General features: G+C 47.1%; 1 protein-coding gene across 1 annotated transcript in view; it reads left to right on the forward strand.

Annotated features, from left to right (window-relative positions):
• Positions 1 to 14,398, forward strand: part of SPPL3 (signal peptide peptidase like 3) — a 160,808-nt gene extending 146,410 nt beyond the window's left edge. The window contains exons 7-11 of the mRNA XM_006865431.1: positions 8,411 to 8,517; positions 8,800 to 8,963; positions 10,933 to 11,132; positions 11,946 to 12,055; positions 13,148 to 14,398. Coding sequence (XP_006865493.1) covers positions 8,411 to 8,517; positions 8,800 to 8,963; positions 10,933 to 11,132; positions 11,946 to 12,055; positions 13,148 to 13,219 — 653 coding nt within the window. The 3' untranslated portion in view covers positions 13,220 to 14,398. The remainder of the gene's footprint in view (positions 1 to 8,410; positions 8,518 to 8,799; positions 8,964 to 10,932; positions 11,133 to 11,945; positions 12,056 to 13,147) is intronic.
• Positions 14,399 to 15,330: the final 932 nt, after the last annotated feature.

The raw sequence follows: 15,330 nt of genomic DNA on the forward strand, positions 1-15,330 counted from the left end.
TAAAAGTAAGAAAGGAGTCTGTAGTAGTAGTGTATAAATTGGGTATGTGGGGATTTCGAAAGAATTTTAGTAGAATATACTTGTTTTCAAAATAGGTATTATAATCTTGATAGTAAATATTAGTCCAGATCCGTCTCTTAAATCTCATTTTGTCTGGTGGCTTTATGATGAGGAAGCAAACAGCATTGCCATTTGTCCTCTTCTACTTTAAGAACAAATCTATGCGGGAGATCAAATTCCATTATCTTTTCATTCCATTTTTCCACAAGCTTTTATAAGCCCCCTCATACTAACAAAAGCTAGTTCCTATTCCAGACCTTGTAAATTGTTGGGATGCCTAGGAACTACATATTCTTAAGAGAGATTATTTTATGATGGTGTTCCTAAAGGGCAGGTTGAGAGCCCACCCGTATAAATGATAAGCTTAAATATGTAGCCAAGTCTCGGCTCCCTGTCGCCCCACCACCACTCCCTTTTGGAGGCTCTCCTCTCACAGGTCTCCTAGCTCTTGTGTCTAGACACAGGATGCTGCTTACATGGCGTGCCAAGAGTGTCAAGCCCTTAATAAGCTGCTGACCAAAGGAAAACGATTGTCTCTATAGTCTCATCTCCTCCCTCTGCCCTAGCTTTGCAAAGAACAGAAATACCTGTTTACTAAGAGTATGCTGCTAGAAAAAGAATAGAAGACAACATTCTTCTGAAGATACAGTGATTCACTCACACAGCTAGCCTCACTTTCAGAGGAAGTCGGCAGAATTGGCTTCATTGTGCTCTGCGGGAAGAGGAGTGGGATACACAACAGAACAATGAGCTGGATGGAAGGCAGCTCTCAGAAAGACACACCCAAAGGTCTGTTTGACTACAGGGTCCTCTGCCTCTGTAGTGCAGGGGCTTTAGAAAACTGACCATAAAGGACAGATTGACAAGGGGGCTTCAGAAAGTTCGTGAAAAAATGGAACAAAATATAATGGCATTTTCGCACGAACTCTTGGAAGTCCTCCTTGTAAGTTTCCAGTGACCACCAGAAATACATTCCCATTGTGAAATCCCCCTAATAGCTCCTCTAACTTACTGCACTTTCCTGATATTTACATAATCAAGGAGCTTGTCTTCCTACCAGTTGTGCACTGGTTAAACTGTCTTTTAGAATTTTTCCTTGAAAAAAAAGCCTGCGAGCTTTTTTGATTTTTAATTGCCTGTTTCTCAGCTTAGTGTTTGATGTGTGACTTGTTTTCTGCTATTACAGTAATGTTGCTTTCAAGCCATGATCTGTAGGCTGCTGAAATACGGTTTTCTCTGGCCTGGAAATTGTCTAGTCCAGACTTCTCTGCAGAGTCAAAAATCATTTGTAGGCAGTGAGATTTGGGGATAGGGTTTTTAAAATGAGGACTTTTAATCAAAGTCGTCTCCCCTTTGAAGTTGTTCTAGAATGAAAACAGGATGTTAAGTGGTGGTTATTTTAGGGAAAAACATGAAGTATATTTTCAGGAGTCCTGATGTGGCGCTGTGGGTTAATGCGCTGGACTGCAAGGTTTGTTTGAACTGTACGTAAGATCGGCACTTCAAGCTCACCATCCACTTCGCGGAAATCCTACAGAGGGTCGCTGTGGGTCAGAACCTACTCCACAGCAATAACAACTAAGAAATATTAATACGAAGAAGGAACTTGAGTTTTTCTGCAGCTGAGAGCTAGTGGTGGGGTCGTTTTGAGTTTGGAAAGACGTTAGAAAGATGTGTTAGTAGTAGCTAAAAGCTGATGAATCTTAAGTTCCACTCCTAGTGTCCACAGGCCACACTCCACATCCCCCTGACCAGTCAGGGCCTAGAAGAAATATGGGAGGTGCCTTGTCCAGCCCCTTCACGCTAAGCAGTGGTTGCTACCCTATGATTAGAAAATACGTACTGTCAGAGATGGCGCTACAGGTGGTTTTCTCCCTTTACAGGAAACGCTAGGTTCTGGCTGTTAGTTCACTTAGGGTGTAGCTTCTCTAGAGAATGTTAGCTCAGGGTGGGAGCACTACTAAGATCTTATTCATGGCGTCAGCCTCTTAGAGAATATTTTAACTCAGTGTCATTATCTTTGTCCCTCGCCCTTGCTAGCTGTAGAAAACAAGGAGATTATAGCAGTGGAGTAGCTACGGCTAATAATGTACTTCCTTAGTATACTTAGGGTTACCATGTCTTTACGCAAGTAGCATGTGCAATATACAGTTGTATCTTTTTCCCCAAACTGCACAAACCCCTTGCACATTAGTTTCCTATGTGCACTGTGCTGTGTGTCAGGTGGGCTCGTAGTGTTCAAGGAATTACAGAACTTCTACACTGAATCAAACACTCAGTTTGCTGCTCAAGCTCTGGGGGGCAGTCTTGCGACCGTCTCTGACAGCACCGAGCAAGGGTGAGTTCTCACCACTCTTCATTTTCTCCTAAATGGGAAAGCCCTAAGATTCTTAACGGTCATTTGAATGAAAGAAGAAAAAGAGAGGCAAACCAGATGAACAACTGGGAGTGTGTTTCAGGGATATAGTCCTATTTAGTTGGTATTTAGTTGGGAATTGGAGTGATACTCAATATACTTATATTATGAACCTTTCCTGAGATAGTCAAAAGGAATTCATTCTTCCTCTTCAGATGTGTGCCCTCGAGTAACTGTAACAGGAAGATTTAGTTGCAGTGATTGGAAAGAGGATGTTGCTCAACATCATTTAGAAGTAGAGGAGGCCTAGATTGAGGAATAAGAAACAAAGGACAAAAGACTCCAGACAGAGCTCCATACTGTGTGAGTTATGCAACTTTCAGATGGCATCAAGATACTAGACTTGATTCATCACAGAACAGGGAGCCTGTTGACCCTGAGGTCGGGGTGTAAGCTTTTTGACCGCGGCTGTGCAGAGTTATGTAGGGCATTTTAAATAAAATTTCTAAAAATTAAAAAGTAAGATTGGAGAGACACATCCAAGTAGGGAGTGTGGGAGGTGTGAGCAAGTGCTGTGTGACGATCAGGACAACACCCCAAAGTGCCTACAAGCTGAAGGCTTGCAATAGCTGACAGGGATTGCCGAGAGCTGCTTGTTGGGAAGATTCAGATCAGACTACATAGTGTCTGCTGTCATGGGAAATCTGGGCACTTGGGTCTTTGCTGTGTTGAATGTCACTGTGAGGCACATTGGCCAGTCCTCAGACCCTCCCTCGCACACATGCTCGCTCATCATCCTCTGTTCCGGAACCATGATGGTTTGCATTCCATGTGTCTACCTGTAGCTTGCTTCCTGCCAGTCTTTACACACAGTCAGATGACATGTTCCTACCGGTGCTTTGGTCGTCAGTTCACAGCCTCTGCCCAGTGAACTTCCTACCCACTACTGACCACATCCCTCAAGTCAGCTAATGTGCTGTTTATTGATTCACAACACAGCCAGACATTTTTTCTTACAGATGAGAAATCTTGTCCTTAAAAATTGGATGTAATTCATTATGTCATAGGCTTTAAGTACATCTCTTAAATTCCATAACCACTTTGGCATCTATTCATTTGTCCAACTAAAGATGATAGTAAGGAGGTCTATTGTTAAGTGCCACCAAGTCGGTTCTGACCCATAGTGACCCTGTGTAGAGTTTCTGAGAAGTGGCTGGTAACCTTGAGCCGCCAATCTTGAGGTTCAAAGCAACTTTGCAGTCCAGCGTATTAAACCACAGCGTCTACCAGTAAAGAAATCTAGTAAACCAGGACTCCCAGTAAAGATATCTAGATGCCAGTTAATGTCCCTAAGTTAACTCTTTGAGTGCCATTGAGTCGGTTCCGGCTCATAGTTACCCTGTATAGAGTTTCAGAAGTGGGTTTCTACCAACCTTGCAATTAGCAGTCTAGTGCTAATTAATTTGTTGGTGTTAAGTGCTGTCCTCCAGTCGGTTCTGGTTCAGAGGAACAGCTGGTGGGTTTGAACTGCCAGCCTTATGGTTCAGACTGACTTCTGGTCGAGCGCAGTATCGTGAAGTGCCCCACCAGGGCTCCACCACACCCTCTAGGTTCCCCTAGTTCATTATGTTCATTTCAAGTGAGCAGACTTACTCGTCTGAAAAAAAAAGCTAGAGGAACCCCTGAGACTATTGCCCTGAGAAAACTTTCTACCCCAAAATGAAGACACTTCCAAGGCCACCTTTCAGCTGATAGATGGGGAGTCCTGGTGTCCAGCTGGAGTATAAGCACTGGACTGCTAACCTCAAGGTCAGTGGTTCAAACCCACCAGCCGCTCCTCAGAAACCCTATATGAGTCAGAACTGATTCAGCCATACTTACAACAACATAAGACCAACAAAGTGTAAAGATCAGCTTTGAGAGACCAAAAACCCAATGTTTGTCCAAAACCAAAGGTGAGAGGAGTCCTGGTGTGGTACTGCAGGGTCAGCGCTTGACTACAGCCACACGGTCAGCAGTTCTTCGGAAACCCTAGACAGGGTCATTAAGAGTCAGAACTGACTCCACAGCAGTTCACAACCACCAACAAGGGACAGGGGAACCTGAGGAATGGACTCGAACCCAGGGAGGAAATGGGGAGATACTGACATACTGCGGAGACAGCAGCCGGTGTCACGGGGCAGTGGATTGGGAGAACTAGTTTGCAATGTAAGCACAATCAGATGTTTGTTTTTTTAATAGGATAAAGGGAGGTTCCATTTTGTCATTGACGCTAGACTATCTAGAGACTGAACCCCTGAAACTATTGCTCTGAGATCTTTAAACCTTAAATAAAAAATGTCTCGTTTAAAATTTAAACCAAGCAATGGTTTAGCATGGCGGGGGGGGGGGGGGGGGGGGGAGGCTCTTCCTTGAACATTGCGTTGTTTCTAAAACACCCTCAAAGGATCAAACGGACTACAGCAACTCAAAAGGTTAGACAGGAACCTGAGGAGGCAAAGGGGGAGGGACAACTCAGGAAAGGACGGTGAGAAGGGTAGTCCAGCTTATCATTACTGTCACTGAAGCATACGTGTAGAAACTGTTCAATTGGTGTATGTTTTGCTGTGTATATACATTTTCAACAACGACAAACAAACTTTTAAGGGTGAAAATAAAGAGGCCCTAGTGTCATGAGCACCCTAAATTAGTATAAAGTCTGGAATTACATCTTGTCCACTAAAACCCAAACCAGATTAGTATGAAGTCCGGAATAACACCTTGTCCACCAAAATCCAAACCCAAACCCATTCCCATCAGGTGGATTCTGACTTATAGCAACTTACAGCAACCCAGCAAAACAGAGTAGAACTTCTCCATGCAATTTCCAACACTGTAAATCTTTACGGGCACAGAGAGAGTCATCATTCTCCCTACGAGCAGCTGGTGGGTTTGAACCACCAACCTTGTGGTTAACAGCCCAATGTTAAACCTACTGCGCCACCAGGGCTCCTGCCTGTATACACCCAGCTCATGCTGCAGTGTGCCACCAGTGAATGCTTGATTACATGTGGATTGGTGTTCTGCCTAGGCTGAGTTTTTGCTACCTTTCTCTGCTTTGCAGAGAAAAATTATTTTTCTTTTGTTGACGCAGCAGCATACACATAGTAGGAACTCAGTATTTGTTGAGTTGATAGCCCAGGGTCTGCCAAACTGCTCTCTCTACTGTATGACGTAACGTTGACACAGATGTATAATCTTAATGCATGTAAAAGTGCTCTTTCTTCAGAGTACTGTGAAATTTACAGTTAATGTAGGACATGATTTTTCATTCAGTCAGCAAGTATTCATTGGTGGCCTGCTCTGTCCAATGCTGGGGACCCACAGAAAGACTACAGCCAGGTTTCTGCCCACGAGGAGCACTTGGTTTAGGAAGGTGCATAAATTCACACCGCCATAGACTGGATGGCTGCATTGAGAGATCTGTGGCATTACCAAAAAGGAACAACTTTGTCTGGTCAGATCTGGAAAGACTCCCTGAGAATGCATGAAGAATGAAGGTGAACTTCCTTCCCAGGCAGAGAAGCCAGAGACAGGGCCTTCTGTGTAGAAGGTGAAAGAACATAGGCAGTGTTGGGAGGTGTGCTTATTTGAGTGACTTGAGAACAAAGCAGCCAGAAGTGCATGATGGGAACATCAGGGAGCACATGCCCCTGTGTGGGCCCACAATGCCTGACCAAGGAGTTTTGAACTCTGCCCACTAGGAGAGCCTGTGGAAGACTCATACACAGCGTTGTGACCTAATCAGAGCTGTGTTTTCAGGAGAGTGGAGGCGGAGAGCTAAAGGACAGGGAGAGCCCATTCAGCTGCCAGGCCTGGTTTTCGATTCTAGGGATGCAGAATGGAAAGGCAATTTTTTCTAAAAGAAGAAAAGGTATACTGTATATCAAATGTTGAGAGGCAAGCCCTATGCTTGGTCACTGAGAAGTTAACACTTGACTAAAGGCCTAAAAGACATGAGGGTGTGAGCCAGGCGCACGTTTGCGGTAAGATTTTTCCTGGAAAGAGGGCACAGCAAGTGAAAAAAAAAAAAAAGAGCACTGAATCAGAAGCATGCTGGAGGGGCCACAAGGCCAGAATGGGCCAAAAGGCAACTTATCAGTCACTGTGAAGATTTGGCTTTTTATCTGTACAAAGTGGAAGGCAGCAGTCAGTTACGGGTTTGGAGCAAGGAACGGTTAACACCTGGCTTCAGGTTCAAGGCGATGGCTCATTCTTTGTGGAGACAGATGGCAGTAGAGACCAAGTTTAGGTTATTGTCATAGTATTGGTCCCCCTCTGACCACAGTTGGGCCTGGCTGGACGTGAGAGATTTATAGTGACTCTACAGTTTGGTTCTACACAACCAGGAGACCAGCTCCGAGCACTGAGATTGGGTCTCCTACAGTGAGAATGTGCTCAGAGACAAATTGAGCTTCAAACAGAACAAATTTGAGATGCCTGTTAAAATATCCCTACAGCCCTTGTTAAGTGCCATCGAGTTGGCTTTTACTCATAGTGACCCTGTATAGGGTTTCTGAGGTGAATATGAACCGCCAGCCTTGTGATTCAAGCCAACTTCAGGTTGAGTCCTTATCCTATGGTGCCACACCAGGACTCCCTTGGTGGTGGTGGTGGTGGTGTGCCGTGAAGTTGGTTGTGACTCATAATGACCCTGCACAGGGTTTCTGAGGCTACAGGAGCAGAAAGCCTCATCTTTCTCCTGTGGAACCGCTGGTAGTTTTGAACTGCTGCCCATGAGGTTAGCAGCCCAGTTTATAACATTATAACTATGCTACATTAACACTCCCTGCTACTAACCACAATGTTGGAGGTTCAGGTTCACTCAGAGACATCTCAGAAGAAAGGTATGGTGATCTATTTCTGATAAATGACCCATTGAAGTCCCCCCAGAGCACAGTTCTGTTCTGACACACATGGCATCACCATGAGGTGAAATCAACTCGAGGGCAACTAGCTTATTAGACGCCCATAGGGTTCTCACTGTGGACTGCTAAACAAAGGGACATCAGTCATAGAAGAAATGCAGTCAGAATGCTCCTCAGAAGCCAGCATCGCGAGACTTGGACAGTTACTTTAGACAGGTTATCAAGAAAGACCAGTCACGAGAAAAAGCCATTCTGTTGGGTGCACAGAGAACCAAAAGGACCTCAGCGAGACAGATGGACAGAGTAGCCACAGCAGTGGACTCAATACACAGATGTGGACTGAGTAGCACTGGATCATGTTTTCTTGTTTATATACGGTCACAGCAGACAGAGCCGACCCATGGCAACTGTCAACATTACACAGCCAGGTCACTCTGTCACTCAGGCCATGTGTGAGTCAGGAGTTAAAAGAAGAGATACAGGTGGTAAATATTAATGTGGAGTAGACACAAAGCTCCTTAGAAGCCAGGATGGCCAAATTTCATATCTCTGGTTCTTTGGTTTGCAGTCCAGTGCTTATACTACAGAGCCACTACGCTTTTTTATGACATTTATGTTTCTGGACATTGGTATTCGGGAGAGGAGTTGGGGAAGACTGTCCTTCCTGCTTCCTTCCTTTCTTGATAAGCTTGAGCTTTGTGGTTGAAAATAGAGAATCTCCAAATTAGGGTCACTGTCTCGTGAGTAAAGGAATTTTCCTGCGTACCTATAGGTCAGTGTGGTCTCGGGGGCACTGATATAATCCACTGCCACCAATTCAGTTCTGACTCAGGAAGACCCCATGGATCACAGAGTAGAACTGTTCTGTAGGGGTTTTCTTGGCTGGGCTCTTTACAGAAGTGATCACCAGCACTTTCTTTCACAGCACCACTAGGTGGGTTCAAACTGCCAACCTTTAGATTAATAGTTGAATGCAAACCATGGGTGCTGCAAGTCTCAACCCGGGCTTTGGGGTGTCCGGTTTCTGCAGAAACTTGGTAACGTGAGTGTGTAGTTTGTACACTGACGGCCGCCTTCTCCTCCCCAGCTCTGGCCATGGGCCTCTGTGTCGCCATGATCGCCTTCGTCCGCCTGCCGAGCCTCAAGGTCTCCTGCCTGCTTCTCTCAGGGCTTCTCATCTATGACGTCTTTTGGGTGAGTCTCCCCTATGCCTCAGTGGCCAGCAGATAGTTGGCAGAGCCCGGCCGTGTGTTGAGGTGTACATGCGGAGGTAGTGTGTGACTTGACAGTGGAAGAGTTAACAGGCCAACAAGGCCATCTGCCATGCGGGGTCCTCTCTTGGTGTGCGCAGGGGGTCACTTAATACTCTCTTCAACCTATGCAGTCAGCAAAGTCCCACCACTTAGGGCTCAAAGACTTCCACCCTAAAGAACCACCAGGCCTGATGCTGCTAACGGCCTCTCCCCCATTCCACAGGTGTTTTTCTCAGCCTACATCTTCAACAGCAACGTCATGGTGAAGGTGGCCACGCAGCCGGCTGACAATCCCCTCGACGTGCTATCCCGGAAGCTCCACTTGGGACCCAATGTTGGGCGTGATGTTCCTCGCCTGTCTCTGCCTGGAAAACTGGTCTTCCCAAGGTAGGACTGGTGCCCCCGTTTGTAAAGGTGGAGTGCTGCGCGAACACCAGAATCCACAAGAGGATGCGCTCAGCAGACAGACAGATCACGGTTAGGAGGCTAGAAGGCCACACTCAAGAGTGCCGGCTCTGGGCGAAGGTTTTTCACTTTAGGGCTCTGCACAAAGGTCCTTGTCTCCTTTCGGCACCTGTAGATCTGACACCCTTGGAGAGATCTTTATGTATCTTAGCATCAGTCTTTTCTTGTCTCTTAAGAGTCTCATAGGGCAGGGACCCCAGGTACAAAAGACGCCCTCCTCCTCTCCCAGCTCTTCTGTCTTGGTAGCAGGAGGTCCGTCTGTTGGGCTTGCCTGCTTCCATCTCTTATAGTTCAAAAGAGACGGAATCAAGATGCAACCTAATCCTGGAGACTGCAGCTGGCCTCGTTAACGTTGTTGTTGTGTGCTGTTGAGTCAGTTTTGACTCATAGTGACCCCATGTAGGGTTTCCGAGGAAACCTATAAATCTGTACTGGAACAGAAAGCATCATCTTTCTACCATGGAGTCTCTGGTGGATTTGGATTGCTGACCTTGTAGTTAAAACCCATCGCACATAATCCACTCTGCCCATTGTTGTTAATTGTTACATGCCATCGAGTCAGTGATCCATAGCAACCCTGTTTCCAGGAGTGGCTGGTGAGCTTGAACCACCAACCTTGCAGTTCAAACAGCTTTGCATTCTGGCACATTAACCCGCAGCGCCACACCAGAACTCTGGGCTCTGTTAATGCCACAGGAGCGAGGATTTATGAAACACGGTAGTTAGATCAGCTGAACCCATCATGGGGTGATTCCATTATATTAGGTCTCATTGTTGGGGGAGGGGGCGCGGGGGTTTTGTTACATGCTGTCCAGTCTGTTTCAACTCATAGTGACCTTGTTGTGTAAGGTTTCAGAGGCTTGTAAATCTTCGCGGGAGGAAAAATCTTCATCTTTCTTCCAAGGAGAGACTGGTGGACTCGAACCTTAAGGTTTATGATCAGTGCTTATCCTATGGAACCACCACATTCCCCCCCGCCTCCCCCCCACCCATGGGGTTGTTGTTAAGTGCCGTCAATTCTGACCCATAGGAACCCTGGATAGAGTTTCCGAGGAGTGGCTTGTGGGTTTAAACCACCCACTTTAACAGTTTAAACTGACATTGCAGTCCAACGTGTTACCCTGCAGCGCCACACCAGGACTCCCTTATAGTTGCCAAGCCAGTGAGAATCTTTAGACACACGCCTTAACTCTCTGTGACCCCTGCTTTGCCTTGCCTCCCTGGGCCTGTCCCCCACCTGTGTTAGTCTGCATTTGTCATCACCAGTTTGTAATCCTCACCTGGCAAGGTGCTGTGACCTTCAGAAGAGAAGCAGCCTTGCCTGAGATTGTTCTGGACTGATCTCACCAAATAACTCTCTGTTACATGCCGTTAACCACAGTCTTCAGTTGCCTGGGGTTTACCATTCTACCGTTCTCAAGAGAACCTGCGTCTTCTTTTACTTGTAAGATGTGCACAGACACAAGTTCTTAATACCGCATTATATGATGGTTTTAATGCAAACATTATATCATTTGGTAATATAAACTTGGCAACATTAATGCCCTGCTGTACTCACCCCTGCCTGATAGTGGTCATTTGAATGAATGAATGAATGAATGAACTGCTTGGCCTTTCCAGAGGAGGCAGTCCTACCGCAGATGACTTCAGTCACCTACCTACCAGGTGCTCTGCGGTGGCACTGCAGAAATGGGGAGACATCCAAGATCCAGTCCTCTTGTGACTTCTAGTCTCTAAACTCTTAAATCCCAGAGCTATCCACACAATGGTGTTTTCTTCTACCATTCTTGTAAGTTCTCTGACTTCTTGGAAAGCCAGCAGACTCTGCCCAGAAGGAGTAGCAATTGGCCTGTTGTGTGTGGCATCCGTAACGTGTGAAACTCCATTCCAGCTCCACAGGCAGCCACTTCTCTATGCTGGGCATTGGGGACATCGTGATGCCTGGTCTCCTGCTCTGCTTTGTCCTTCGTTACGACAACTACAAAAAACAAGCCAGCGGCGACTCCTGCGGGGCCTCTGGACCCGCCAACATCTCTGGGCGCATGCAGAAGGTCTCCTACTTCCACTGCACCCTCATTGGGTACTTCGTAGGTAAGAGCGAATCAGAGACTGCAGACAGTCCCTCGGCTGTCCTCCTAGCCCATGGAATTGATTCAGGTCTTCCAGCAATAAATGTTGGGCATACAGAGAGCTGGGCAACCAGAAAGAGACCGTACTGGCCATGTGATGACAGGTCCCTTTCCTGGAGAGCCCCTTGTCCCCTGAGACGGTGCAGCGGATCCTCATGGGAGGAGCAACGGCAGTCTTACTAAACAGATGTTCACCTTCATAGATTCTAATGTCAGGGGCTTCTCTTTGAATTGTTTTGTTCATCAACGTTTTAAAGCCCCCTCATGTTCCTGTCACCTCTGTCCCAGAACTCCCCTTGTCTTGTAGGCGGGCAGGAAAGGAAGGCAGCACTGACTCAGATCCCTCAGTGGGAAGAGGGACAGTGCTCTGCACCCACAGTGGCCACAGCAGAGCCAGCCCCTCTCCTCGTCATGGTGCCACCAACCATTAGCACTTCATGACACGTGGCTTCATTCAGGTCCAAGTGCTAGTATCCCATTAGACAGAGATGGAAGCTGAGGCTCAGAGGGGTGAAAGGCCTGAATCAGGGTCACAGAGCCATTATTAAAAGTAGCAGAGTGGCAAGTCCAGCCTCACGTTGCACAGGACACAGGAGACCAGACCCACGTCGTGGGCCGCATGTTAAGTCAGCATGGACGGCACTTGGCCAGTCACCACATTCTAGTAGTGATGGAATTGGCTACGTCACATCCGTGTACTCTCAAGGCTTTGCCAGGGGCGCCCCTCCCTCAGGGCTGGCTTCACCACTTACTCCTCCTGTCTCTGCCCTCCCAGGTCTGCTCACGGCTACTGTGGCGTCTCGCATCCACCGAGCAGCCCAGCCTGCCCTTCTCTACCTGGTGCCATTTACCTTATTGCCACTCCTCACGATGGCCTATTTAAAGGTGAGAGACGCGACCCCATTGTGGACTGGGAAAGCAGTTCTGGCATCGACCCTGCACTTGGAGGTGTTTTCTCCTCACTAGGGTGGGGCTGGGAGTCTGCTTATACCCCTGAGCTCTTGTTCTTGACAGTGGATCTGTTTTCGCACCGGGCATTTGGCGATCTCTTTCAGATTCTCGCCTCCACTGGCAGAAAATGGTAATGAGTTGACCACTGGTCAAAGATCAACTGAAATCCAAAAAGTCCAGTAGAGACTTCTTGTTTCTCTTATAAGTAGCACCCTGTTGCCACCTGCCAGAGTTTGACTCCATTCAGGTTGAGAAATCATTAAGATAGGTATAATAGTGGTGAAGTAACACATGATAAAACCTAGGTCTGGTGAGAACATTCCATTACGTAGACAATCTGATTATCATCCCCATTTTACAGACGAGGAAACAGACACAGGGTCACTCACTTGCATCCCTCAGGTGACTCGTAAGTGACTGAACTGACGTATACGAGTCACCAAAACCAAGCCCACTGCCATCGAGTCCATTCCCACCTGACATTGTTGTTATGTGCTGTTGATTCAGTTCCGACTCATAGTGACCCTGTACGTGGTTTCCAAGGAATAGCTGGTGAGATTTGAACTGCCGACCTTGAGGTCAAGTGTTTATATAGTGTCACACAAGGACATCTGCATAAGCATTGTTGTTGCTAAGTGCCGGCAAGTCGCTGCTGACTCATAGCAACCCTGTATAGGATTTCCGAGAAGCGGCTGTTGAGCTTGAACTACTGACCTTGCAGTCCAAGTCCAGCGCATTAACTCACAGCACCCCTTATTAGGTTTCCGAGGCTACAAATCTTCAAACTGCTGACCTTGAGGTTAGCAGCCCGACTCGTAACCACTAAGCTACCAGAGGCTAGAGTTGGTTAAAAGCCCTTCCTTGCTTAAGACCTAAGAGCGTCTCTCAGTGTGTTCTTCTAAGAAAGGGCGGGCTACTTTTCTAAAATGGGATCCTCTATAGAAGCAATGACATCAAGAATCAGTACTGACCGAAGGATGCCCCGTTTAAGCCCATAACCTCAGCAAGTCCCTTCTTCTTTCCCAGGGTGACCTACGGCGGATGTGGTCTGAGCCATTCCACTCCAAGTCCAGCAGCTCCCGGTTCCTGGAAGTATGATGGCGCCCACAGAAAGTGACCAGAGCGGCCGTCTGGGTCCTTTTCTCTCAGCGGGTGGTGTTTAATCTTAGAGCTGGCCTGGTGCGCAGAGGTGAACCCGTTTAAGGAACCGATGTGTGACTGGATTTTGCAATTTGGGGGGCTTGTTTGTAGTAGAGGTGCTGCAGCCCTGCTTGGCACCGTCTCTTCCTCGATTTTAGAGATGGAGCTGCTTCGTGGCGAGACAGGCCCTTCCCCGTCGCTCCTTCCTCCCGATTTTTTTGTGGATCTGCACCAGACTGTTACTTGGTGGAGGAGACGGAGATTTGACTCTTAAAAACTGAAAACGGCTGGGAGTCGTTATAAAACTTTTGAACACTAAAAGGATGGGAAAAAATATATATTAGCAAACTGAAGTTTCTTCAGAGAACCCTCCAGAACTTTGGGACCAGTTTCCTCTGGGGGACTCCACGTCAGAGAATGAGGCAGAGGCTCTTCTGTCATTATTACTCGTCTTTCCTTTTTTTTGGATTTATTAAATATTTTCTGTGGTGTGAAGTGACTTATTAAATCCACAGACATTGAGTGACTTCTTACAACATACACATATGATTTGTTGTAACGAGTTCATGTCCACCCCAGATGTCGTGTTGGCAGTGAACAAGGGCACGGTTTTTATACAGACATAACACATACACACACCAAATGTAGAGATATCTGAAGAAACAAAACCCGCTGAGATCCTGTCGGTAGCAGACGGGCTGGGCTTGCTGTAAATTTCGCATGTAGAACAGTTCACTTTGGCTTCCTCGTATATGGATAAGCTGCCAGTCATTCCCCTTCACAACTGAACCTGCAGTTACAAACCAGTGTAGTCTTTGTACTGATATACTCAAGCACTTGAGGGGACTCTTCCTTGGTTTTGATCAGTGTAGCAAATTAGGGATGCAGAAGTCTCCACTTCTGGGCCTTTTTCTCTTTTTACAGGCTCCTCCCTCGCAGGGTTTCTGTCATTTGCTCCCGAGCCGATGCATGTATAATAGCAGCTGTCTTTGTGCTTTCTGATCGCAGTAATGTACGACTTGTAAATACATTTTTCTATTTTCTATTTTTTTGTATTTTTTCGTTTGTGTTTTGTTTTTGTTTTCTTTTTTGGCATTTGGTTTCATTGGTGTGCTGTATTTTCCATGCCCTCACTCCCTGAAGAAGGGAAAAAATCAACACGACCTGTCCTTGCTGTTAATGGTTGTGGTCCTGGTTTACCTGCGGTGACAGGTGGGAGCGGGGTACAGATGTCAAATGAGGTGGCCCTGAGGGGAGACAGACCCGGCTGCCCTTTCCTCTTAGAATCTGACCACAAGCTGGTCTGTGCTGCAGTGACTAGGTGTGAATGATGCCCGGCTTGCCTTCTACGTCTCAGCAGTCCAAGCTGAATAAGAGGACCTGGAGGCAGAGGCTGGAGAAGGTCTGTGTATCAAGCGGGACTTTGTCTTGACCCATCCTAAACTGGCCTGTGGTGTTCTCTCCGCTGCCTGAAGTCGTTGTGGGGATAGCTCCCAAACACAGGTCACTGCTGTTGCTGGAGTGTGGCGCAGTCAGGACATCGCGTTTCTCTGCTGTTGTCTCTGAAACCTGCTGAGGGCTTTTTTGTTTTTTTAATAAATGACTCCTTTCTAGTCTTTCGTCACATGAGCTTCACTTCTGGGGGCTGGTGTCAATCAGAGCTCCCAGTTCCGCTCTGCCTGCTGGGAGGACTACTAAGATAGACAACCTGACAGATGAGAGCAGAATGCCCTGCCTGTGTCCCTTCTGCGCAGGCCAAAGGGGACGTAACCCACACTGGATTCCTTGGAGTCCGGTTGCTTGTGTTTTCAAAGCCTTCACAGCACCCCTTAAAACTTTGGCAGAAGAACCGAAAATATTTCTCCTTCCAAATTAAGTGCCATGGACTCAGCCAGCCCTGGGCACGGTGGGGCTCGTTGGGTGGAGGTGGGCGGGTCCTTACACTCTCCCCATCTCACATCCTCCCCTTACTTTTGGTTTTTAGGGGGTCTTCTCCATTAGGCATATTTGCAAAGGTGGCCGCTGCCCAGTTCCAAGTGCTGTGGGGACACGGGTCGCCAGGCCTCGCT

The sequence above is a fragment of the Chrysochloris asiatica genome, unplaced genomic scaffold, assembly GCF_000296735.1.
Source record: "Chrysochloris asiatica unplaced genomic scaffold, ChrAsi1.0 scaffold00078, whole genome shotgun sequence".
NCBI lineage: Eukaryota > Metazoa > Chordata > Mammalia > Afrosoricida > Chrysochloridae > Chrysochloris > Chrysochloris asiatica.